Consider the following 22,952-nt stretch of genomic DNA (forward strand, 5'->3'; position numbering starts at 1 on the left):
GCTGACAATGATTAGACTAATTTTTAAATAATAGCTATTGATGTTATAAGTTATTCAATTTATGTTGAATGTGAAGTAATTATAAATAAAGACAGCTTAATGGTAAAAGATTTCTCCTCTACATTTCTACAACATTGTCAGTCTTAATTTTCTTATGACAGCCCAAACAACATAAATCACTTTGTCAAATATTACGTGTTTCAGATCACCCGGATAATCAAAGCAATGCCGAAGCGCAAGAAGAGGTGAGATTAAAATAAATATTCGTGAAACATACTATATAAGTTTATACAGTTTATAGTATAATGACATATATTTAAGTGTTTAAGATATTTAGATTTATATCTCCAGATAGATAAATAGATAAGATAGGAATACCATCATCATTTGCATTCCGTAATCCTGTCTGATAATTTTGGCCGCCTGTGATTCCGGTGAGCTTCTGCGATAATTTGCACATGAACATGGATTACTTTTGCTCAATTATAACGTTACCACGAGGTTGAAAGCTCGCATTAATATTATCGCGCATTTAAGTGTATATAGCGCATTATATAATTCACACATAACGATGATGGTGCGGTAAATACGCTACTCGCATTTTGATATATAACGTTAATATCGCTCGACGATAAGAAAAGAAAACATGATGTAAGATTCGACGATCTTTTTGCCGCAACGAGAGAAGGGAAGCCGTTCTCTCGCGTTTTTCAACGTTGCAAAATCGTCAGATAATAAACGTCCCGCATCGAATTTACATTCACGTACCATCGGTCGACCGCGTTTTTATTGAGCAACTTCTTTCTCTGTTCCCTCCGCATTACTTGTCATCGCGATCAGACTTCGCTCCGCTTCACTCGAAAGATTCTGTAATTCGCAATATACGAGACATTCCAGTTTGAGATAAAAGTTTGTATATGAAAGTTGTTTCAATGGCAGTCTTTTATAACGATATTTGCAAATTGGTTATTTCTTAGATTAAGAAACTCTTAAAGAGATTAATTTAATCAACCGGTTAATTATTTTGTCAACAGTGTCTGGATTTTGATTTTTGTACAATCATATCATCTATCTCGATCACAATGCTTATCTCTTTCCGTAAATAAAAGATATGACCATAATAATTGGACTGCAGCCTACAATCGTGTGATCATTGTACTACGATAGATAATTCGCAGACATACGTATTATAGATATGAAAAAAGGTCTTATATGTGTATGTGTGTGAGATACGTCATTTTACCGAGAATAAAATCTAACAATTGAATCGGCGGATATGTCTCGGTTCTTTTAATTACACTCGATATAGCGCGTGATCACACTACGCAAAATAATGTAACTACGACTCCTCCGGCTTTTATTCCGCAAACGCGCATAAATTACGTTACGTCATCAACGAGGTCAGCAACACAAAGTCATAGATTTCTAATATTAATATCGCGATATTTTCTTCGGAATAGGCGCGTTTTTTGCTGCACAGGATTAAATGTCAAAATATATAAATATTACTTACTAGATCTGAGAGAAAAAATCAATTTCTTAAAAATTGTAATGTCATATCTTTTATCTCCTTTCATATCCTGCATTCTTGCGTGCATTACTTTGCACGCAATGACGCTCGTGCGCTTTTTAATTGCGAGCTTGTATTGGAGCGTAAATCGGAAACTGTCACATCCGCGCGTAATACCTGAAACACCTGCGAATTAAAAACCGATCGACCGGTTACACGTGGCTCTGCGATGTGACCACGGTACTTTCACGTTGTTCCAAATACTACGCCGGAACACGCTCGCACCACGAATGTAACACTCCGTCACGCGTGTACGTTATACCCGCTTCGAGGTATATAGGCTATTCTTACATGGTGATACCTACCTACCTACCTACTCTGGCAGCGACATTACGCTCGCTCACGATCGCTGATGTCAGTCTCGATGTACGAGCGCGTACAAGCGGAGCCGTCGAAACCGACGACGAGTGACCGATCGTCGTCGAACCTCAATCTGGACGTAGTTCGAACTGTAACATATCAGATAGAATACCCACCCGATGAAGTGAAGCGATCCTCGTGCTAGTGATCGATATTAATATATCATCAGTTCTTTTTTTCCCCTTTCTATTGTGACGTATACAATGGACGTAAATAAAATACATGTGCGGCAGGTAAACTTTAATTTTATCATACTTATCGTGAATAGTAATTACTGAATAATTTAACCGCGTGCTTATTTTTCTAAAGGAAAAGATAGAAAACGATTTCATTATATCGAAGAAATACCAAAAGAATATTTCTGAATTTTGTAAAATATAAACGTTAAGAAAATAGAGGCGAGATCTTTACTGCAGATCTCCAAAACGCATTGCAAGAAAGAAATGCCTCTGTTTGTTTATATCTTTACTTAAAAATGATACTTGTGTAATCTGACTTCGCTGCTTCTCGATTCTTTAACAAGAGCTATATGTAGGTCAAATCATCTATGTCTTGATCTTCGTAGATAATACATAGTTTCTATATATTTATATAGAAACAGATGTAATTTATTTAAATATTTTGTAAACGCTTTCATCCTTCCTTTACATGATTTTACCGATGCGCCGGAAAGACAAATGCGTATTACGATTTACATAGTCTTAAATTACCATAACAGTCGACGTGAATAGGTTTGGAGCATAAATTAGTTTTTCAATTGAGCGCCGGTTCATTGACTCGTTTCCATTCACCTCAGTATGCCCGACTAATTCCCTTGGTCACGACCGACCATTATACTTTCTCTGAGATGCAAGTTTTTGTTAAAGTTCTCTAATCCATTCCGGTCAGCACGTGATAATCAATCCGGATACCGCGATTTCCGTGTACTTGTATACCATTTACCAAAATTGCTAAATACCCGTGTTGTTGCCATCCAGGTAGCACATATATTAGTTTCATATACGCATGGAAAAAAAAGATTTTGGTGCAACAGCAAATCTATTTGTTAAATATGGGACAACTAACATTTTTTGCTGCGAGAGCTAATTAATTTTGCAATAATAGCGAAACATTTTGTTGCAATAGCAAACAGTTTTGCTGAACATTGATATTGCAGCAAAAGGTTTTGCTATTATTGCAAAATTAATTAGCTCTCGCAGCAAAAAATGTTAGTTGTCCGTATAGTAGCAAATCCTTTAGCTAAATTTTTTTCCGTGCGTTTTTTAAACGTATACATAGTTTCATAACCGTAAAGAATTATCGGCTGGATAAAATGATTTATTTTGTGCAATAATTAGTGCAATATAAATTTAAATGTTTCAAAAAAGGCTAAAGCTATTATACATAAATATTATACATAATTTATGTATAATATTTATGTATTATACATAAATTATGTATAATTTATACATTAATATTATACATAATTATAGATAAAGCAAATTATAATTTGCACTTATTTATACTTAAATTAATTTTGTCTTACCGGTCTTAATCTATTTGTTATCGGACAAATCTGAGCTTAGAAAACTTCCAACAGTTGCAAAATAAACGTTCTGCTAAACGTGGCCATTGAAAGAACATTTATACGTGTGTTCCGTTTTGAAGAACTTCCTGAACTGGTGCACATCAGTAATGCAATTAAGTTAAAGTGAGACAAGTATATTTTTTTTCACTTTATACTTATTGCACGAATGTGCACCAGTTCAGGAATTTCTTCGAAAAAGAATAGACGTCATAGATGGTATATGCATAAAGCTTGTAGAACATTCTCACGCATGTCTCAAAGACGTTATGCATAAACACGTTCAAAAGACGTGAAAAGTAGGAATTTTAAATGTCTTTATCTAAAATGTCTTTATCATTAAAACAAAACGTTTCTATAATAGGTTTTTAAACGTTATTTTATCGGAAAAGAAACGTTCCATCGAACGTTTTTCGAATGGACATTTTTACTCATGAGAAACGTTTCTAGAAATCGGTTATAAAACGTTTTGGAAAAACGCTTATAAAACATTTCTGAAACGTATATTATGTGCTACCTGGGTATATATCTGAAATTAGATCATCTGTCAAGCTCTTCATTTACATACATCATTATCAAATTGTTTAATCCACAACGTAATTACTCGACGAGCATTATCAAGATTCAGATTTGATTCGGAACAGTTGTCGGGAGGAAAGTACAGATATTGTAGATAAAGATATCTTTATATAACGCGAGTTTTATCACTTTTATCGCATTTGTGCGTACTACGTAAATGCATTAATCGTTGGAAAAGAGCGCGTCTGTTTTTTTTTCTTTTAATATATATATAATAGACATTTATTACTGCTATTTTCGTCGGCGTTTCCATTTTCTTTCCACAACGGCATTTAAATGTCTGTTTAAGTAAGGCTTCAATAACAGCATATAGTAATAAATTGATAATCTCAAACGGATGTGGTATTTCCTAAGATTCCCTTTAAACAGTGACGTTAAGGATTGTTGTTGCATGGCGTCTCAGAAATTAATTACAGCTCGCAACATTATTTTATAACAATCTGAAATTACGTCGCGTAATTTTTAAATGTCAATGCTTCTATCAACTGATAATATATCGCAATGCAATTTATATTGTACTTTACATCATTCACACACACTATCGATGCTCGTATACCCAGCAGTTCATCGTCGTCCCTGACGACGTAAAAGACAATGTTATCATCGACTTAATTGTCAAAGCAATAACTGGAAATGGACATCGTTGTGAGAATACATATATTTACTCTGTAATAATCTCTTCACGTGTAAAAATTTCATTGAAACAAATTGCTGTAAGGTTCTATGTATAATATAATAAACAGCCGCTTGCTTTTAGAAACCTAGTTGCAAAAACAGCTGCATACAACTTGTTACAAATGCTCACTCACAAATTTATGTGAGTTTACCGCCAGCAATTCTTCATATATTTTCATATATTCGGTATAAATTTAATTATTTACCGAAGACAGACAATATGTCGACACGACGAAAAGGATAAATATATATACGTTCTCGCGTAATGGAGAACATTAAGTGAAAAATAGATTACTTCCTCACAAAGTATTGTGCCAGGCTTATTTTGTTATCTCGTTTCTAAAGTCTTTATCCCCAATCGTTAAATTCAATATACATGGCATAAATGATAATTCGGTCGGCACGACCTTCGCATTTCAATCCTCGCTGGGAAACACTGGAAAATAAATGTGCCTGTTGTATAATAATATGATGTTAATCGGGTCAATGTGATTGCGCTAGATCTCTTCCTTTGAAAAGCTACTTTCGTAACTCCAGGTCGAGTGTCTCGTTAACAAAAAATTAGTTCCTTACATTTCAACTACATAATTAAAAATACATAAAAATTGATTTTACTTTAGGACAAACTTAATTTAAGAACTAAAATCATTGAACTAATTAATTCGCGAAATAATTACCAAAGTATTTAACTTGATTTCCATTTCATTTTATACGTCAACAAATCGCTTTCAAAACTTGAAAAAATTATTCTTGATTATGAAATAAATCATAAAGTAAGCTAAAGTTAGTAAAATAATATTTTTATATTAATGCATTATTATATATTGTGTATTATATACAATGTGTTTATATTAAATTTTGATATTTTATTTAAAAAAAAGAATGAAATTTTTTTCTAAAAAAATTTTCAGAAAGTGAAGTATCCCAAATCAGTATTCTTCATTATCAGCAATGAATTCTGCGAGAGATTTTGTTATTATGGAATGCGCAGTAAGTATACAAATCATCAACGTCAATTTAAGTATTAACGTCACTCCACAATCTACGTAATTTAAAAGTAATGATACGACAATTAGAACAATTGTTCCTTTAATTCTAGTTCCAACAACTCTAGTCGAAACTAGTACAATATTTAATTGGAAACATAGAATAAACTTTTCGCTCTAATATTCTATAAAAATTGCTAATTTCATTGAAGATTAATTTTTGTAACATTTCTATATTATTGCAGTTATCATAGTAACAAATTGATAATTTTATACAAATGTGATATTTTTTTAGATTTTCTCGTGTGCTGTTGGATTATATTTTTATTTTTTTAACAGAATAATATTATTACATTATACTTATCCTTTTGATAATCCCTAAAAATTATATCAATTTAAGATACGTTATCAACAAAATTTATAATGTATTTATAATGTAATATTTCCTTTTACTGTTTTCATACAATTCTAAAATTTTGGAGAGGCTTTGATGAACAGTTTGATCTTAATCTTGAATCTGATCGTATATAATTTAATGGAGAGATTGTGAATTAACACGAAATTATCTTTCAGCCGTCCTCTCGCTGTACTTGTTTAACATGCTGGGATACAGTGAGGACACTTCTACAATAATCTATCATGTCTTCACCTGTTTCGTCTATTTCTTTCCGCTGTTGGGTGCGATCATATCCGATTCATGGCTCGGAAAATTCAATACTATTTTTTATTTAAGTATTATTTACGCACTTGGACAAGTGATTCTATCCTTGAGTGCGGCACCGACCATCGGATTGCCCGCAAGGTTAGTATAATATATGTCTAAAACAACCATAATATTAATATAAAAAATTAGCACAGATTAAAAATAATTTTCAACTTCTCTATCTAAATTTAAATATGATTTGAATACAATTTAATTTAAATACCATTCAAGTGCTGTTAATCTTAAAGATTTTTGAATTCCTGCCAACAAAAGAATAAACTTATTCCAAAATTTTTCAGAGAATTTTCCATGTTGGGTTTATTTCTGATAGCGGTTGGTACAGGCGGAATAAAACCCTGTGTGTCGGCCTTCGGAGGCGATCAGTTCATTCTGCCTCAGCAGGAAGTACAGTTAGCGATGTTCTTTTCCCTCTTCTACTTCTCCATTAATACAGGTTCCCTAATCTCCACGTTGCTGACTCCGGTGATTCGCGAAACAAAATGCTTTGGAGGCGATTGTTACTTTGTGGCATTTTTAGTGCCGGCCTGTTTGATGATTCTATCGATTGGTGAGGATAAGAAAGCATGAGACACATCTCCCAGCCGCATATATGCAGTCTTATTCAGAATTTATTTTCAGTGATATTCGTCTCGGGGAAAAGACTGTATAAAATAGTGAATCCCTCGGGCAATCTCATCGTCAAGGTTACCAAGTGCGTTTGCGTAAGTCGTATATCACAGAAATCTCTCAAACCATTTTAAACACTTCGAAAACTCCAAAACTGATAAAAATTACATCTGCAAACTATCATACAAATCATTGTTTACACTACTGAGACAATTATTATTTAATAATTAAAACAAACATTCACTCACAAAACTCACTAGACTCTAAAATGTATATGTATTTTAAATATTTTAATATAATTTTTTGGTGTGACTGTAAAATAATTTTGTCTAGTAATCTCTACGTGTCTTAGAGAGAGAGTGAGATAGCGAGATAGAGAGATAAAAAGAGAGGTTTATTCTTTTCTGGGACAATAGATTTAAGAAATTGGAGAGTATAATAAATCTAAAAAATAAAGGATGTGTCTAAGCTAATGAGAGGAAAAAAGAGATAAAGCATTTAAAAAATTACCCATGCAAATAAATTATTAAAGAAAGAGAATGGGAGAGGGAGGGGAGAGAGAGAGAGAGAGAATGCACGTGACTCTAAATCTGCATAACTCTTGGAATTCATAAATTTTCCAATCCTTAAATGTGGAAATCAATGAATCTTTAAATATTTCTAAACTCTCTACGGATTTTTAAATTCTCAGCCACAAAAATAAGTCCTTAATCAATCTCTTTTAAATGTTTGATTCCGTGAATTTTTAATTTCACTCAATGAAACTAAAAAATCACTTAAAATAAATGTATCGTTTTTATGTTTCAAAAAACCAGCATGCAATCGGCAATAAAATAAAAAAGAAAGAGGGAAAACGCGATCACTGGCTCGATCATGCTGATGATACTTACGACAACAAACTGATCGAAGATATCAAAGTTTCACTGCGAGTTCTGAAATTGTTCATACCACTGCCAATATTCTGGGCGCTCTACGATCAGCAGGGCTCCCAATGGACATTCCAAGCAACGCGAATGGATGGCCAAATAGGCAGTTTCATGCTGCTGCCCGATCAGTTGCAAGCCGTCAATCCACTCTTGATCATCATCTTCATACCAATTTTCGAGACTTGTATCTATCCGGCTTTCGCCAAAATACATATCATCGATACACCCTTGAAAAAGCTCGTTGCCGGCGGATTCTTGGCCAGTGTTGCTTTCATCGTAGCTGGTATTGTTGAAATACAAATCGAGGTAGTAACAGAATTTCTTTCTACGCGTTATTAAAAATATTTTATATCTATCTGTGCTTGTTCGAAAGCTCTTAAATCGATATGGAAGTTTTAATATATTATTTATAAATTACCACATATTTCATAATGTAAATAATTAATTAACGCAATAGGTTTCGTAAGGAATATGAAAAACGTGATGCTTTATCCGAATTTCTGCACTTGATTCCAGAGCACGTATCCGACGTTACCGGTAAAAGGATCTGCTCAAATCCGTATTTTCAATACAATGGATTGTAGCGTGAGTATAGATATAGTAGATCAAGGTCAGATTAAAATATACCCAGTAAGTAGATCAGAAACTCTAGAAGTGAAAGCAATAAATGGGTCTATTGAAATGCTCGACTATAGAGCAGATTTCACAGAATGCTATAATAAAGGCTATATCGCCCGGTCAACTGATTCAGGTATAGAGTTCAGATTTTATATATCGAAAAATGCAATCTCCGTATTTTAAAAATAACTTCTTTTATCAGGACAAATTACTGGTACGGAGGCCAATGCAACGTCGTGGGTTATAACACCCTTGGGATTAAAATATAACTATACCGACATGGTGGACAAACCGGAAAAGGGTAAGCCGATGGTCCGCAGTCTCATCTATCTTTCGCCTGGATTAAGTAACGCCACATTGAAATTGCTCCGTAAGGACAAGACGGAAGTAACGTCAATTCTGGTCAGTAGTTTAGAATTTTCACAATCGAAGTTAGAAAAAATCGAGGATCCAGGTGAATATGACGTCTATCTGGACGAAACACTGCTGGAAGAGAACGTGCCTTTCAAACTCGGTGGGGTGTACACCGTGGTGGGGTCTCACATTAAGTCAAAGATCGCCGGCAAAACAGTGCAGGTCACACCGCCCAATTCGCTGCACATGGCCTGGATGTTGCCGCAATACATCATCATCACGATGGGCGAGGTGATGTTCTCCGTGACAGGCTTGCAGTTCGCCTTTACTCAGGCGCCAGTGAGCATGAAGTCTCTACTGCAGGCCGGTTGGTTGTTGAGCGTGGCCTTCGGCAATCTCATTGTGGTCATCATAAAGGGTGCGCGTCCCTTCGACCGACAAGTAAGTGACCAAGACCGATTGTACGGTCGATGAAATTCATGTAATTCTCTGCACTTAATATCCATTCTTCTCACTTTCAATCTCATATGATCCGTCTTTTGATTAAGCGTCGAGTAAAGTGCATGCAGAACGAATTTCTTTATTTATTCATTTCGCAGGTGTACGAGATTTTCCTATATGCCGTTTTGATGGCAGCAGTCATAACGATATTCGCCGTAATGACCATATTCTACAAATACGTGGAAATACCAGAGGAAGAAGATACTGATGGGGCCATACCCCTAGAAGAAAAGGGGAACGTCAATTTGGCTTACAAAGAGGATAAAAAATGAAAGTGATGGTCGACTGGCAGAGAAATAATAATTCTCACGTGTTCCTTTATACAAAGGGTAAAAACACGTACCGCAGCCTATTAAAGTACGAAGGGTATGATTGCTCGTGCATCGAGGGTTCCTATCGTTTCTATCGAGCATCTATTAGTCTCGAGAGTATGACAAGATATTAGGAATATCTTTTTTCCTACCACACAATCTCACTTCTCCTCTTTCTTTCGTACAAAATTTATAACAGACTGAAGATACACATTTTATAATAGCTAATCCATAATGCATTTCAACTAGTAAAGAGAATGGGAGTCCATGGAGTGAGGCATATTTTATATTTCGGAGCAATATTTAAAACTTTAGAGATTGTAAATAAGAAATCTTAATAGTTTTTATATTCTTACAATATTTTAGCAATTCTAGCAAATTATTATTAGAATTGTATAATTGTTGTTGATAAAACTGTTTAAACCAATATGGTAAAAATTTATTACAAAACTAGGAATTTTTAGAGATTAAAAAATTAATTAATTAATTAATGTAAATATTGAAAAATTTAACAAACGAGCAAAAGTGCTTAAATAGTGAAATATTAAAAAAATTTTGCGTTGATAATAATAATATAATTGAAGATTTGCAATTAGTAGTTTTAAGTGAAAGCTGTATATAAATATTTTTATAGTAATTTTAAATTTCACTTTACAAATGTTTTTACACACAAGAAAAAAAAAGATGATAGAATTAGCGACAGTTTTACGCGAGAATTATTTAAATTGTACAAAATAAGATTAAAAAATTACTAAACATGTAGAGGTATATTCAAATTCCAAAATGACCAAAATTGAGTGTGGATATTTATATGTAAACTATATATGTATATATAATTCATATAACATTTATTTCCGCAAATCCGGCTAAATTTTCATAAGCTCTAACACAACGTAATAATGCGTGTCATATAAGATAAGAATTTCGAAAGTGCAGTAAATTGATTAAACATTTCGTGCGAATCTTACCGCCGAACACTGGTACATTATTTTGCGAAACGCATGTGCCGAAGGAGTGACTTGTGTTATTTTTTCTTTATCAAGATCATCGGCAGGTAACTCCTGTGCTAGCTTCTGCGCCGATATCCAGAGTGATGTCATTTAACGGAATTAAACCGTAACTCTTCAGACGCGTTTGCAAAATCGTCCATTTAGCTAATAACGATCATTCAGTCCTAAACAATGCGGTATCCCCTTTCATTTCGGTAAATATACAAGTAGAACAAGGGCAACTGATTTATCTATATAGTCACTGTCTCTAATTACTAATATTATCTATACGCGGAAAGGTTGTAATAAAGAATTTCATACTTTCCTTCCAAACAGCCTACCCTCTCGTCCACAAAATCTAAAACTATTTCGCAATGTCGCACTCTCTCCTCTACACTTTCGTCTGTTCGTTTTTAGTATATATAATTCCTTAATTTCATACAGCTACGAGCAAGCCTAACATTCTATGACATAGCATAATTCGTCACTGTGAATAACTACATACACAGCGATTCTTAAATTTCACGCGGTAAACAGCGTAATATTTGATACGATGCATTTGGTTCGTTTTTGTGACATTTTTCTACTTCTATTTATCGCGTGCAATTAAGAATCACTCGTATATATAGAAAGTGCATCAGCGTTTTAATTGTTTCTTTCTTTTCGAACTTACTCTACTGGTTTAGTATCATTGAAACTTTTTCCTGTTAACAATGAGATATACTATATTCATTCTTGGTGTCTCTCAATGAGTCAATTAACAATCGTCGGTGTAGGAAACTTAATTTCGCTTTATTCGCTGCGTGATCTAAGAAACCCCAGTTGTAAGAGACGCGCCGTACACATACTTCGATCGCCACACGTTCAAACTACAATACCATTTCGAGCCCAGCAAATTCGATCCGCGTATTTACCTATCGCGTAATATATCTATTTAGCCCCGCGTAGTGTATAATTCCGGTAAACACTTAGCATCAGTTATAATAAACGTAATGTGTAACTGAAGCTTGGTGGTTGCTCGGATACAATATGTCAGCTATAAATGAAGGATCGTGTCTAGTAGTTTAATTAGTACAAAGACAGAGGACCAACGAAGAAGCGCTTCTTATCATCGCACTTCGCCCCACCTCGGCGTTTAGCAGAATCCTCTCTCTGAAACAGACGATCGTTTTTTTTTTTTTTTTTTCGTGACAATCTCATTCGCACGCAAAAGCGTATCGTCCTTGCGTTCGAATGTCACGTTTAAAAGCTCACCGTGTGCGCCCGTATCTTGTCCAACATCTCGCATGCGGTGCCGTAAGCGTATGACCCGACATGGGCAGCTGCAGTGACTAATGTTTCCGGTAGAATATGAACAGGATCAGCAGTGCCCGAGGTCTGACGGGCCCCACCGACGGATGTCTTCCTCGATCCTGCGTTAGAGCTCGTTCTATCGGAAGGTCCACTCGCTTGACTGGACTGGTACGCAGAATCGGCCGAGAATCGCGAAGTACCGCTGTGCGAACTGCAAGTGCACTTCGAATAGTTGTCCGCACCATTGTAAATTTCGTTTGTCCAGAGTCCCTCCGTGCAGCCATCGACGACATCGTGATCGTTTCTAGTTGTCGTCGTCGCCGCTTCTCGCACGTTCTTGGCTGTTGTCGGCACTTGCTGCTCACCGTACCTACCGCTGCCGCTGGCAGCCTCGGTGTAAATGTCGGTCGTGTCGGTGACCGACGTGGTATGCGAGTGGAAGCTCTGCGTGAAGTCACTCGAGTCAGTCTGCGACTGGCAACTGCATTGCGTCTTCAAATCGCAGTGAGTCCGCACGGTCAGGTAGCTCGTATGCGAGTTTCTCACGTCGTCATACGTGCTGCTCGCGTTGTCGCGGGTGTCGCACACGTCATCTCGAGAGTTCTTCTTGCGTTCGATCGATCGTTGCTCCGCACGCAAACAGGACGACTTCGAGCAGGGAGCGTCCTGAACTGGCAAGGTCTCCGTTACGAACGAATAGACTCCGCCGGGTCGTTTTTCCAAATCGGCGCTAACATGCTCGTCAAGATCTGCTAATTGATGCTTATTATAGACCTTGCCGTGAATATCTACCACATAAATGGAGCTCGTCGGTGGATTCGCGAAAGATTGCTGTTCGGCATTCCCCTCGTTCGCCGAAAAATGCTCCTCGTTGAAGTGCATGAAGGACGTAGGCGAGGGCGGGTCGGACAGGAGCTCGAAGCTGGGCGAGTCCCGATTGCTGTCGTGTCGTCGTTGCTCGACGGCGGGCTCCTCAGGACGCGTAGATGATTCATTTCTGCCTCCTGAAACAGGTATCTGGACGATCTCGAAAGCATCGTCGCTATCTTCGTCTTGATCACACGACCAGAAGCTGGTTTTGTCGACATCCGAGTTGTTGCAGTACCAGACGTCCCTGGGACGGCGACCTTCATCTAATATCTGATGTCCAGTGACGGAGCAGCTCATACGAAGCTCGTTCTCGAATATCCCCGGAGTTTCATCGTATGGTATCGAATCCACTTGCGAAGACAGGTTCTTCCGAGGGACAAATTCTTCCCGCGCATTATTCTGAACAGATTGCTCCTTACCGATATCGTTGTTCAGACTATCGGTGGTTACTTGAGCAAGCCGTTGATGATGCTTCTTCTTCTTTTCCTCTTTCAACTTGCTCGTACAAATAGCGATCCTATCTTCCATAAGATCGAACTTCTTCTGCAGTAGCTTGTCTTGCCACGAAGTATTCGCGGTACTCGTGTTTCGCGGCTCATATGTACGCTCCGTCGAAGCGTCGCCGCTCGACTGCTCCCCATTCTGAGACCTCTTCTTCCTCTGATTCTTCTCGCACGACTGCGAATCGAAGTGTCGAGGAAATCGTTTCGAGGAAGGAAGATGCGACTGGCTTCGCGATTGACCGAGCTTCCTTGAAGGAACAGACGTGAGATCCAACGTAACTCTGTTCAGCATCTCGGTCATCTCCTTCACTACTTCTTGACTAATTGTGGATATCATATCTTTCTTTGTTTGCGGCTCTTCCGCGGTGTTTACGTTTTGCGGCTCGTCCACGCGCTCGATCGAGGCATCGCTCGACTGCTCCTCGTCTTGAGACCTCATCCTCTTCTGATTCTTCTCGTTCGAGTCGAAGGAGCCTCTGGAATGTCGTTTCGAGAGAGAAGAATACGACTGATTTCGAGACTGACCCAGTTCCTTCAATGGGGGATGCGCAAGGGAGTCCAAACGTTTGTTCAGCACTTCCGTCACGTTTTTCACGACCTCGTGTGTGATCGTAGATACCATTTCCTTCTTCATCTGCGAAACAATTAGATTAATCGTTTCAGCATACACAGTATCCATATGTATTCAGTTATCCATATTACTTACCGCATCCATGTACTCGGTGAACCACGGAGGAGGCACCGTATCTGAATGACACCGTAACAAAGCGTTTGATTGTGGAATTTCCACATCTTTTGATTCTGTCTGTTCATCGCCTGATTCAACATATTGCCTTACATGCAATTTCTCATGATTCGATAGTATTTCCTGGTTTGGACATTTCGGTTTGTCGAATTCAGGATTCGGTTTCGACGTAGAACCACCGTTCTTTTCAGTGAAGGACAAGATTGGATTGTCATTGATACTTGTCGACTCTTTGTTCGGGCAACAGATCTCGTTCGTTCCGGAACCTTGCTCGTCGTCGCTGCCCATAGGCACGTTGAACGAACCAACGATCAACGGAATCGCCGTATTTGCCACGAAAGCTTTTTTCGCGAGCTAAAAGAAAAAAATCGAAATGGTTTACTCCAATTTTTCCGCAATCTTTAAGCTTCGATTGAAGCACACAATGCAAAGTTATTGCTGTAAGACTAAGTAGTCTCGCGATAGCTAATTCTAAAAAATAGAAATCTTTATAAAATAATTTGTATTAGGTGGTGTCACATTTGATTTATATTTTTACAATTTAATTCAAATTTTGATACATTTTTATCTAATAAATAATAAATAGAGACATTTTAATATTTCTTTAAACATTATTTCTCTTTCCATAATTCTTCTATAGAATTTCATCACAAATCCGTCTAATAGTAAATATTAAGAAGCTAATAAAATCCAAGCTGCGGATGAATTACATTATTTTTCTCAATAACTCTCTATTTGTTAATCTATCGGAAACTCGTAAGAGTTATCAGACGAATATATCAGACGGAAAGTTACACGAACTAAATCAAATTCAAATTTTGCGGCAAAAAGAATTTCAAAGGGAAATCGGTTGAAATAAACTGCTGAAAAAAATTCGAATGTTAAGGGAAAAAAAAGTTTTCAAAATTGGATTTCCCGGTGATTGGAGATGAAACAATTTCAGATGGGCGCGAAATTTGAATCGGATTTAATTCACGCAACCTGCTCTCAAATCTTCTCCTGATAATTCGAACAATTTTTCGGAAATACCGAAGAAGGTATTTGAGTTCGTACCTAACCTCATGTCGATTATCTCGAAAGAATAAGGGGGAATCAGAAGTTTTGTGTCAAACAACTGGAGCAATCAGTTGGAGACACGCTGTTGTGTTTGGGATAGGACCAAGCTTATCCCAAACACATCGGGGAGAAAAAAAGGGGGGGAAATCTGGAAAGAAGAGGCAAATACGCTTAATTGCTTCAATGTGTTGCACGAATAAATGAGATGTAACTACAATTGTATACATATATGTATACAGTATATAGGTGTTATATATAGCGCGTACCTTCAATGCTTCGTGAAACTCGCATTCCGAATCGATTGGAACGTCGTCCCCGTCGTCGTCGATGTAAGAGATGCGTCTAGCCCTTGGCACGCCAAACTGCTTCCACTACAACAGACCACGAAAACCCACGTAATCAACAATTATTATAATTTACGCGTACATGGAGCAGTCGGAAAGTCGGAAAAATGTGTGATTCGATAACGGGAACTCATCGATATAATCGCAATATACTTTCTATCTTCTGACGCGTGACGAAACCTTGAGAAATCACTTCGGATGATGTAATACATATATTTCGACGCACGATGCTTTTGACCTTTTAGCTAACCGCGATCGTCCCCGTGCCCTCGAGCGCGAGAAGATTCTCGACTCACCAGCTCCGTCCGCAGCTTCTCCAGGTCGAAGTTGCTCGAGCACGGGATGACGATGTTCTCGACGCCGGGCTCGCCGATGCTCTCCCTCACCCGGAAACAGTAATACTCCTCGGAGTCGACGTTAATACTCGTCGGAAACATGGTCGACGACGTCGATGGTGATAACGCACTCTCACACTCCCGTGGACTTGGGAGCCTCGGGACAGACGAGACGTTGCTCAAGATGGTGACGCTCGGTAAGTTTCGGTACCACGGCACCCGCGGCTCCTTCGGCCGCCACTGCCAGAACCGCCACTCGTCTTCCGAATCGGAGGACACGCAATTGTCGAGATCACGGTCGTGAATACGACCGTGGTCGAGATCGAGAGCGCCGTCTCTCGTCGACGACACGTCCCAACGACACTCGTCGCCCGAAACGGTCCGACCCATGCAGCATGAATCCAGTGCGGGATTGAACGACGAGGGCATAACAGCAGTTCGTCGTAGGTCCAAATGTTGACGAAACACAGTGGCGAAGTGGGAATGAGACCGAGAACTGTTTTGGAACTGTTCGCGTCATGCGCAAGAGAGACAGGCAGACAGGGAGTACAGGGACGTGACAAGTAAACGTTGGCCCCTTCTCCGTCTCCGGTCCCCGCCCCCGTCCCGCAGCGAGCTGAGCGAGCTCTCAAATATCCGGAGCACGGATCTGATAGCGAGCCCGAAGAGGAGCGTCGTTTTCCTCTATGCGTTTTCCTTTTGTTCCTTTTTATTTTACATTGTTTCGCATCTCCCGACACGCGGCGTACGTATGAAAGTATATAGACACTTTATAAAATAAACAATTTATTAATAAAATAATAATACATTCATCTATAACTTGTATATGTCTTTTACGCTAGCTTTTGATTGATAGAAGTGAAAATCATAATGTCGCGTGTAATCCGCATACAATTAGGTTGACGGTGTGTTGCAGGACGAGATTGCATAATTTCAATGGAATCATCAAGGATCAATTCAATCGACAAATAAAGGGTTCCTATTCCCCGGAGTAAGATACAACAACCGCGTGCACAATCACAATCATGCTACAAATCGCTGTACGTCAATGGTCTATTTGTACGCAGATTGTCCTCTCATATGATGTTCTCTGCTTATACGCGTTCAATGTACTCGTGTAATAAAAAAAAAATATATATATATATATATATGCGTAGTGTCAAAGTACAAGACTAGAAACGTATATTCATGCTTCAACATATTTGTTACATCTCATCTCAGCTAAAATACGCTAATCGCTTAATAATGTATACTAAAGGTAGCGTTCGGGAAAAGGAAGAACTCTTTATACCACTTTGAGATCTTATGCCACATGCCTGTATTGTTTTAGAGCATAAACGGCGAATAGAGAAGGGATTTTGTAACAGTTACAACGCAAGACGGAGGGCATACATCCCTCAGTTATAGCTTTTTGCATCAAATCTTCGCATTAAATAGACATTTAACATTCGCTAAAATAAATATATTAGGTGCGCAACTAAGTTTCCGGGTTTCACACATAAATGGCACCAAATACACATGTACTCGACTTACATGTTTGAAGTTGTCTGAAGTTATAGCTTGGACATCTGTTAACAATAACCAGTCGTTATACCAACACATATCGCAACGCAAAAATATTTTTTCTAACAACGGAGATGTCGAGTTTTGTGCCACATAAACAGCATTTGCGTCCAGGACACCATCAAAACGCTGAAATGGGATCTGCTACCGCACCCGCCGTATTCGCCAGACCTGGCGCCTTCCGATTAGCACTTGTTCCGGTCGATGGCGCATGGCTTGGCTGGGCTACACTTGACCAATTTCGAAGAAGTGCAAAATTGGTTGGATAAATGGTTTCGGTCCAAAGACGCGTCGTTTTATCGTCGCGGTATTCATGTATTGCCAGAGAGATGGCGAAAATGTATAGCTAGCGAGGGACGATACTTTGAATAAACCATTTTTTGTATTTATTGATAAAAAAAACCCGGAAACTTAGTTGCGCACCTAGTATATAGTAGCTCTGCGTTTTGATGACTTAGGATTAATAGCGATATAGATTCTCTTTACACAGCTAACAATGACCATTATCATAGAAAAATAAAATATATTGTCCTTTTAAGCCAACAAATGTTATACGTGTGTGTATATATATATATGTGTACGTGTGTATGCGCGTGTACATGTGTATTACCTATCGGCAACTGTCGAGAGAGAACAGTTTCCTCGCATTTCCGATCGTTATCCGTAAAGAAACGCTTCCAAGAACAAAAAACTTTAATAATTTCATTCGTATGTTTGCATGGATCATGCTATTGACTTTCTTGTATCACATAAAGCAGAAGATTATAGTTTGGAGACTGTTACTTTTTAGATTGGAATAACAAAACGCAACGATATATTTTACATATACTTTCAAACAATTTCAATTCACATAAAACTACTCGATAGCAGTTAGCACACATTGTAAGCAATCAGAGAATATAATATAAAGCTTAAAATCTTTAATTAATTTTTTTTTCAGAAGATTGAGAAATTTTTTATTATAGCAAAGATTTCGGTAAAACGTATATAATTACTTATAAACGAGTTTGCCAGAAACTCGTTATCTGTCATTTAATATATCTATCTAGAAATATAATATAGCACAAATTTAAATCGTAATGTTGCTCGTCACACTCTCATTACAATTCCAAAAGGAGATATTTGCTCTGTGATAGAAATAATCCCGTTAGTACGTTCTGTTCCCCATGTGTGTAAAACAGATACATATTCTGCGGAACACACGGTTTAATACAGTACTTATGTTTGTATATACGCTAAGACAGATGTATAAGAGTTAAGATTTCGTGACATATAATCGTGTAATTATACAATAATACTGTATAACTTTTCACATGTGTCCGACCAAACAGATTCGAATAACGGTATGACTGTAGACCGTCCCAAATTAATAGTCGGTAGTTCTTTTTTTTTCTTACTTTCAAAGGAGTGTAATCTCGGACGATAGACTTTGGTATATCGGCTGCTCATGCACAGTATGCATATCCGATGGACGTATTCGATGAATACATCGAATATCTGTTCAAGTGTGGATCAGATATCGGAACTGTAAGTATGCGCGGTCGATGACAAGTCATAGAAAAATAATTGCGATCGTGCGACAACCTGCTCCTACTATGAAAGTACAAACTATAATACGTCACGACATTAGAAAACTGGGTGTTCTCGCAAAGACGCGGCTTTGATCGGCAATTAATTCGCTCCCCCATTCGAATTCCGTTTACTTCCGCTCGTAAAATCGCGATAAAACAATGTGACGTTTCGATGAACGGGAAAACCTGACGTCGCCCTGATGCGGGGAAAAAGACGATATAAATACTATCGTCTTCTTTTATAATATATATCTCTTGTAATATAACTAAAAAAGACTGGTGTTTTTTTAGGATTGAATTTCCTTGAAGCACCGTCGACGTTTCGCAAGATCGACTCGATTCACCAATTTGACGATGCGACCACAATAAATCGCAGGTTTCTAAATCCACCCGCATAAAATCGCACGCTTGTTGAATGTTGACCCGTTCGTCGTGCTCCCGATTTCATTTATTATGTAGGTAAGCGTCTTCTGTTCTCTTACTTCCGGAACGAAAAATGACGTCGGTTGTTCTGATACCGAACCGATCCCTTCCATCTCTTTCCGTCTTCCTCGTAAAACGCGTCGCCCCCTTCCCCCCATCGCGCCATATATAAATATTAAAGTTGTATACACACTCAATATAATGGATAAACGTTTCCGATATGGTACATTAACAGTGAGCTAAGCACCAGGAAAGATTTCTTTAGATCGCGCGCGTATGGTTTTTTTTACTCTCTCTACTTTATTGGAACTATATGTGGTCCTCTTCTTTGTTGCTCTGCGCCGCCGGCGTCGCCGGTGTAGGATCGTCATGGAACATCGGGTTCTTCACCTCCATCTCGCCCGTCTTTAACACATAACAATATCCACAATTGAAACGCTGAGCGTGAGGATGGAAATTGCTTATTTTGCGAAACTCACAGATGCAAGTCCTGGACATTCGTAAACGGTATAGTCGCCCTCCTCATTCTCTTCATCGCTCTCCGCTTCCGAGAGTGAACCTGGATCCCTCGTTGCAGAAGTGCGACTGTAACAAATGATATTTGTTATTCTTAAAAGATATTCTATTCCTATAAAATATTTTTTTTTATGAATGATGGATTTTGATAAATATATATTTATTTTTTAACAGTTGTATCAAATATCTTCCATGGATCTTGAACTCACTTTTCCATGGCGATAATTTGTTGCTTCTGGTGTTGGAAGTGATACATCTGGGCGGATTGGGCGAGCCTCTGGTCACCGGAAGGCGACACGTCCTTGTTCGGTCCTGTCACACCGTAAGCAGGATACTCTATGTCCGCTGCAGCTTTCGCACCGCGTTGCAGTCTGAAAAATGAGGCCCCGAGAGGAAATGAGACGCTGTAAAACGAGCTACTAAACGACGAATTAGTGTAATCGGCATTACCTGCACCATGTTAAGCTAATCAATACTAAAGCGAACATCGCAGCTGCACTGCAACCAGCCACAATTGCTGAAAAACGCGTATGAAACGTCACGTTTAATTGCGTTGATTGACAAAATCGAATAATTTTCTTACAAATTTCATTTCACTTTTATTGCTTACCGATAAAATAAATGTCATTGTTGAAGTCGTGATTTACGGGTACGATCACCGGATAACGTCCCACAGATCTTTCCGGTTCCGATATGTCGAGTCTCGCGGCCAAATCCTTCGGTGTCTCTTGATTGACGTTCCGCATATCGTCTTCATGCTTTGTCAATATTCGCTCTTTATCCGCAGTCTTTTCCTCTTTCCAATTCATTCTCGGCGCGTCTTGCCAATCTAAATCATCTACGAATTGCATAAATTGGAGAAAGTTTAATGACATTCATGAGCTTTAGAAAGAAGCAGAAAGCAAAGGCAGCTGACAGGAACTATACTTATCAACGAGTCAAAGTGACTATAAAAAGAAAAAGTTTAAAAAAAGAAAGGGTTAAATATAAGCAGAGGAATTATCGATGCTTATACAGACTGACGTAATTTGACCCTTCCAAGACTCTAGGGTAGGGTAATGTTTTTCAAATTGGATTCAAAACAAAATGTGATAAATAATGCTGAAATAGTATACTAATAACCTTGAGCTTCTCTAAAAGAAAAAGGCAAAAAGTAATAATATATTTCAAAGTTATTTAATATTTTTTACTTATTTCTCTATTTGTTATTCAATTATTATATGTATATACATTTTTGAAATTAAGATATAAAAAACTTCTTGCCTTTTATTGGAGAGATACGGAATGTGCAGATAGATAGAGGTTTCTCAGTTGTGTGCGCCAAAATGGATTAAAAAATCGCTCTAAAGGATTCCGATAAAAGGCAAATTAATGAACGAAACGTGAATGAAACGAATGTTTACCCGACGAAAATGATGCCTCGCCGTAATATCTGGGATCGTTCGGCTTTACCGCAAAGGGGTGCTTCTCCTTGAGATTCGAGTCGTCGAACCTATACGTGAATTCTGGCTCGGTCGTTGCCGATGCCACTGCTGCTGCCGGACGCATGGGTGCTGCCTCCCTTCCGCCCTCATGATGCAACGTTCTCACCTCATGATTGAAATCTGTGTACTTTTCTCGGAAAGTATCTAGCATAGACTCCATCGCATCTCTGTCCATATCGAAAGCTTGCCCGTACCCGATATTTTTAGGGAAACGGTCGTCATTTTCATTCAGCTGTTTCTCATCGGGGTAAGCCAAACGCTTGAGATCCAGATTGTAATAAGACAGGAGATACGCCGGTTCTCGATCCGTGATCTGATTGCCGATCGGATTGTTATTCGTGCGATAATGAGGCGTCAGCAAGTTCTTTATGAAAAACTGCTTCAGGTCGTCCAGAGTGATTTTTCTTTCGGCTAGAAGCTTCAGGAAGCGCTCCTCCTCAGGAAGGCGATCCAGACTGTTGTGCTTCTTGTGCATCGGCGACAGGAACGTAGGCAGGTGCGACTGATGAAGACGCTGCTGCAGACGATGCGTCTCCAAATAACGGGCCAGGTGTTTCAGCGCGGCATCCTCCGGCGTTTCCGGGAGCGCATCTACATAACGTCAGTTTGAAGAAATAGAAACCGTATGTTTGTTTCCGCGTTTAATGCGCTTATTAATACAACTCTCTAATTATCAACTTTATTCTATAATACGAAACTAATTCAAATATAAACGTCGCCTTTGGTATCGAACAATGGAAATTTTAACATGTCAGCACATTAGCTTTAATCCAATAAATATCACGAACTACAACATCGTGAATTAGTGACCGCTAAATTGTATCCAGCTTGGATTATTATCGCCGAGTTTCCTGCCGCTTTCGTATGCACGCAATCGGATTTCCTGCGGCCAAGATACACTGTCGCTCCACGATAACACTGTCCAGTAAAAATCGCTTGCACTTTTGTTAAGTTTTCCTATATGTGTATGTTTGCATGTATGTAAAATTTTCCACTTGTAAAAACCATTATGTGTTAACCGGTCACATCGAGTTGGAGTTGGAGCAAACAAACAATCCTGTAATTTATATGCTGTTGACCTTCAGCTCTTAATTACGTTTTGAGAAAATAAAATATACCATGGACGATTATGTCGGATTATCCGGTTCATTATTCTCGTGTTCCGCTCATTATTCACACAATCCTATCATAAAAGGATGGTCGGGATGGAATCTCTTGACATTGTACAATATTATACAATTAGTCAAATTATATAGTTCGTTTTTATATTATATTTGAAAATCTTTGAATTGTACTGAATTTTTTTTAAAAGAATTGAAAAAAAAAACAGGACTCTAAAATCATTTCATTCTATTTCAAATAAGATTTGAAATAAAATAAAATAATCTATTTTTAACGATAAAAAAGAATCATAAGCATAACGATAATAGTTTGTGGTATTACTTATCAGTACCGTATTATTTTTAATTTTAGCTTTTTTAGTTCA

General features: G+C 38.0%; 3 protein-coding genes and 3 long non-coding RNA genes across 7 annotated transcripts in view; 3 read left to right on the plus strand and 3 right to left on the minus strand.

Moving 5' to 3' along the window:
* The window catches only part of LOC139822010 (solute carrier family 15 member 2), a 12,654-nt gene extending 2,019 nt beyond the window's left edge, over positions 1 to 10,635 (plus strand). The window contains exons 2-10 of one of the 2 annotated variants that reach the window (XM_071793517.1): positions 205 to 245; positions 5,660 to 5,738; positions 6,308 to 6,536; positions 6,737 to 7,005; positions 7,077 to 7,159; positions 7,880 to 8,296; positions 8,507 to 8,741; positions 8,811 to 9,403; positions 9,562 to 10,635. In XM_071793517.1, the coding sequence (XP_071649618.1) occupies positions 205 to 245; positions 5,660 to 5,738; positions 6,308 to 6,536; positions 6,737 to 7,005; positions 7,077 to 7,159; positions 7,880 to 8,296; positions 8,507 to 8,741; positions 8,811 to 9,403; positions 9,562 to 9,735 (2,120 nt within the window). In that variant the 3' untranslated portion in view covers positions 9,736 to 10,635. Of the gene's footprint in view, positions 1 to 204; positions 246 to 1,912; positions 2,164 to 5,659; positions 5,739 to 6,307; positions 6,537 to 6,736; positions 7,006 to 7,076; positions 7,160 to 7,879; positions 8,297 to 8,506; positions 8,742 to 8,810; positions 9,404 to 9,561 lie in introns of those variants that run through there. The other variant, XM_071793518.1, reaches the window with a different exon arrangement.
* LOC139822031 (uncharacterized) lies at positions 270 to 1,869 on the minus strand. Its single transcript, XR_011734426.1, has 2 exons — positions 1,514 to 1,869; positions 270 to 867 (listed from the first exon to the last, which is right to left on the minus strand). It is a non-coding gene; the product is annotated as an uncharacterized lncRNA (long non-coding RNA).
* Positions 10,602 to 16,402, minus strand: LOC139822008 (uncharacterized). The gene is made up of 5 exons (XM_071793512.1): positions 15,871 to 16,402; positions 15,497 to 15,601; positions 14,136 to 14,528; positions 12,018 to 14,063; positions 10,602 to 11,915 (listed from the first exon to the last, which is right to left on the minus strand). Exons 1-5 carry the CDS (start codon positions 16,336 to 16,338, stop codon positions 11,832 to 11,834), a joined length of 3,096 nt encoding a protein of 1,031 aa, XP_071649613.1. The 5' UTR covers positions 16,339 to 16,402; the 3' UTR covers positions 10,602 to 11,831.
* On the plus strand, positions 15,497 to 18,020 carry LOC139822034 (uncharacterized). The gene is made up of 2 exons (XR_011734429.1): positions 15,497 to 15,625; positions 15,820 to 18,020. It is a non-coding gene; the product is annotated as an uncharacterized lncRNA (long non-coding RNA).
* LOC139822016 (uncharacterized) overlaps positions 16,679 to 22,952 on the minus strand; it is a 7,231-nt gene continuing 957 nt past the window's right edge. The window contains exons 2-7 of the mRNA XM_071793527.1: positions 21,386 to 22,057; positions 20,593 to 20,820; positions 20,433 to 20,499; positions 20,192 to 20,353; positions 19,946 to 20,051; positions 16,679 to 19,871 (exon numbers count right to left, since the gene is read on the minus strand). Of these exons, the coding sequence (XP_071649628.1) occupies positions 19,776 to 19,871; positions 19,946 to 20,051; positions 20,192 to 20,353; positions 20,433 to 20,499; positions 20,593 to 20,820; positions 21,386 to 22,057 (1,331 nt within the window). The 3' untranslated portion in view covers positions 16,679 to 19,775. The remainder of the gene's footprint in view (positions 19,872 to 19,945; positions 20,052 to 20,191; positions 20,354 to 20,432; positions 20,500 to 20,592; positions 20,821 to 21,385; positions 22,058 to 22,952) is intronic.
* The window catches only part of LOC139822032 (uncharacterized), a 2,746-nt gene continuing 1,743 nt past the window's right edge, over positions 21,950 to 22,952 (plus strand). Inside the window, exon 1 of the long non-coding RNA XR_011734427.1 lies at positions 21,950 to 22,089. This is a non-coding gene — a long non-coding RNA (uncharacterized lncRNA). The remainder of the gene's footprint in view (positions 22,090 to 22,952) is intronic.

The sequence above is a fragment of the Temnothorax longispinosus genome, chromosome 11 (assembly GCF_030848805.1).
Source record: "Temnothorax longispinosus isolate EJ_2023e chromosome 11, Tlon_JGU_v1, whole genome shotgun sequence".
Classification (NCBI taxonomy): domain Eukaryota; kingdom Metazoa; phylum Arthropoda; class Insecta; order Hymenoptera; family Formicidae; genus Temnothorax; species Temnothorax longispinosus.

What these genes read in the sequence shown, in the direction of transcription:
- LOC139822008 (XM_071793512.1), bottom strand. Translation starts at nt 16,338, where the DNA reads ATGCCCTCGTCGTTCAATCCCGCACTGGATTCATGCTGCATGGGTCGG. An exon ending in AGTTTCACGAAGCATTGAAG is followed by an intron (nt 14,529 to 15,496) that starts GTACGCGCTATA and finishes TTTTTCTTTTAG; the next exon opens with CTCGCGAAAAAAGCTTTCGT. An exon ending in ACAAGATACGGGCGCACACG is followed by an intron (nt 11,916 to 12,017) that starts GTGAGCTTTTAA and finishes CGTCTGTTTCAG; the next exon opens with AGAGAGGATTCTGCTAAACG.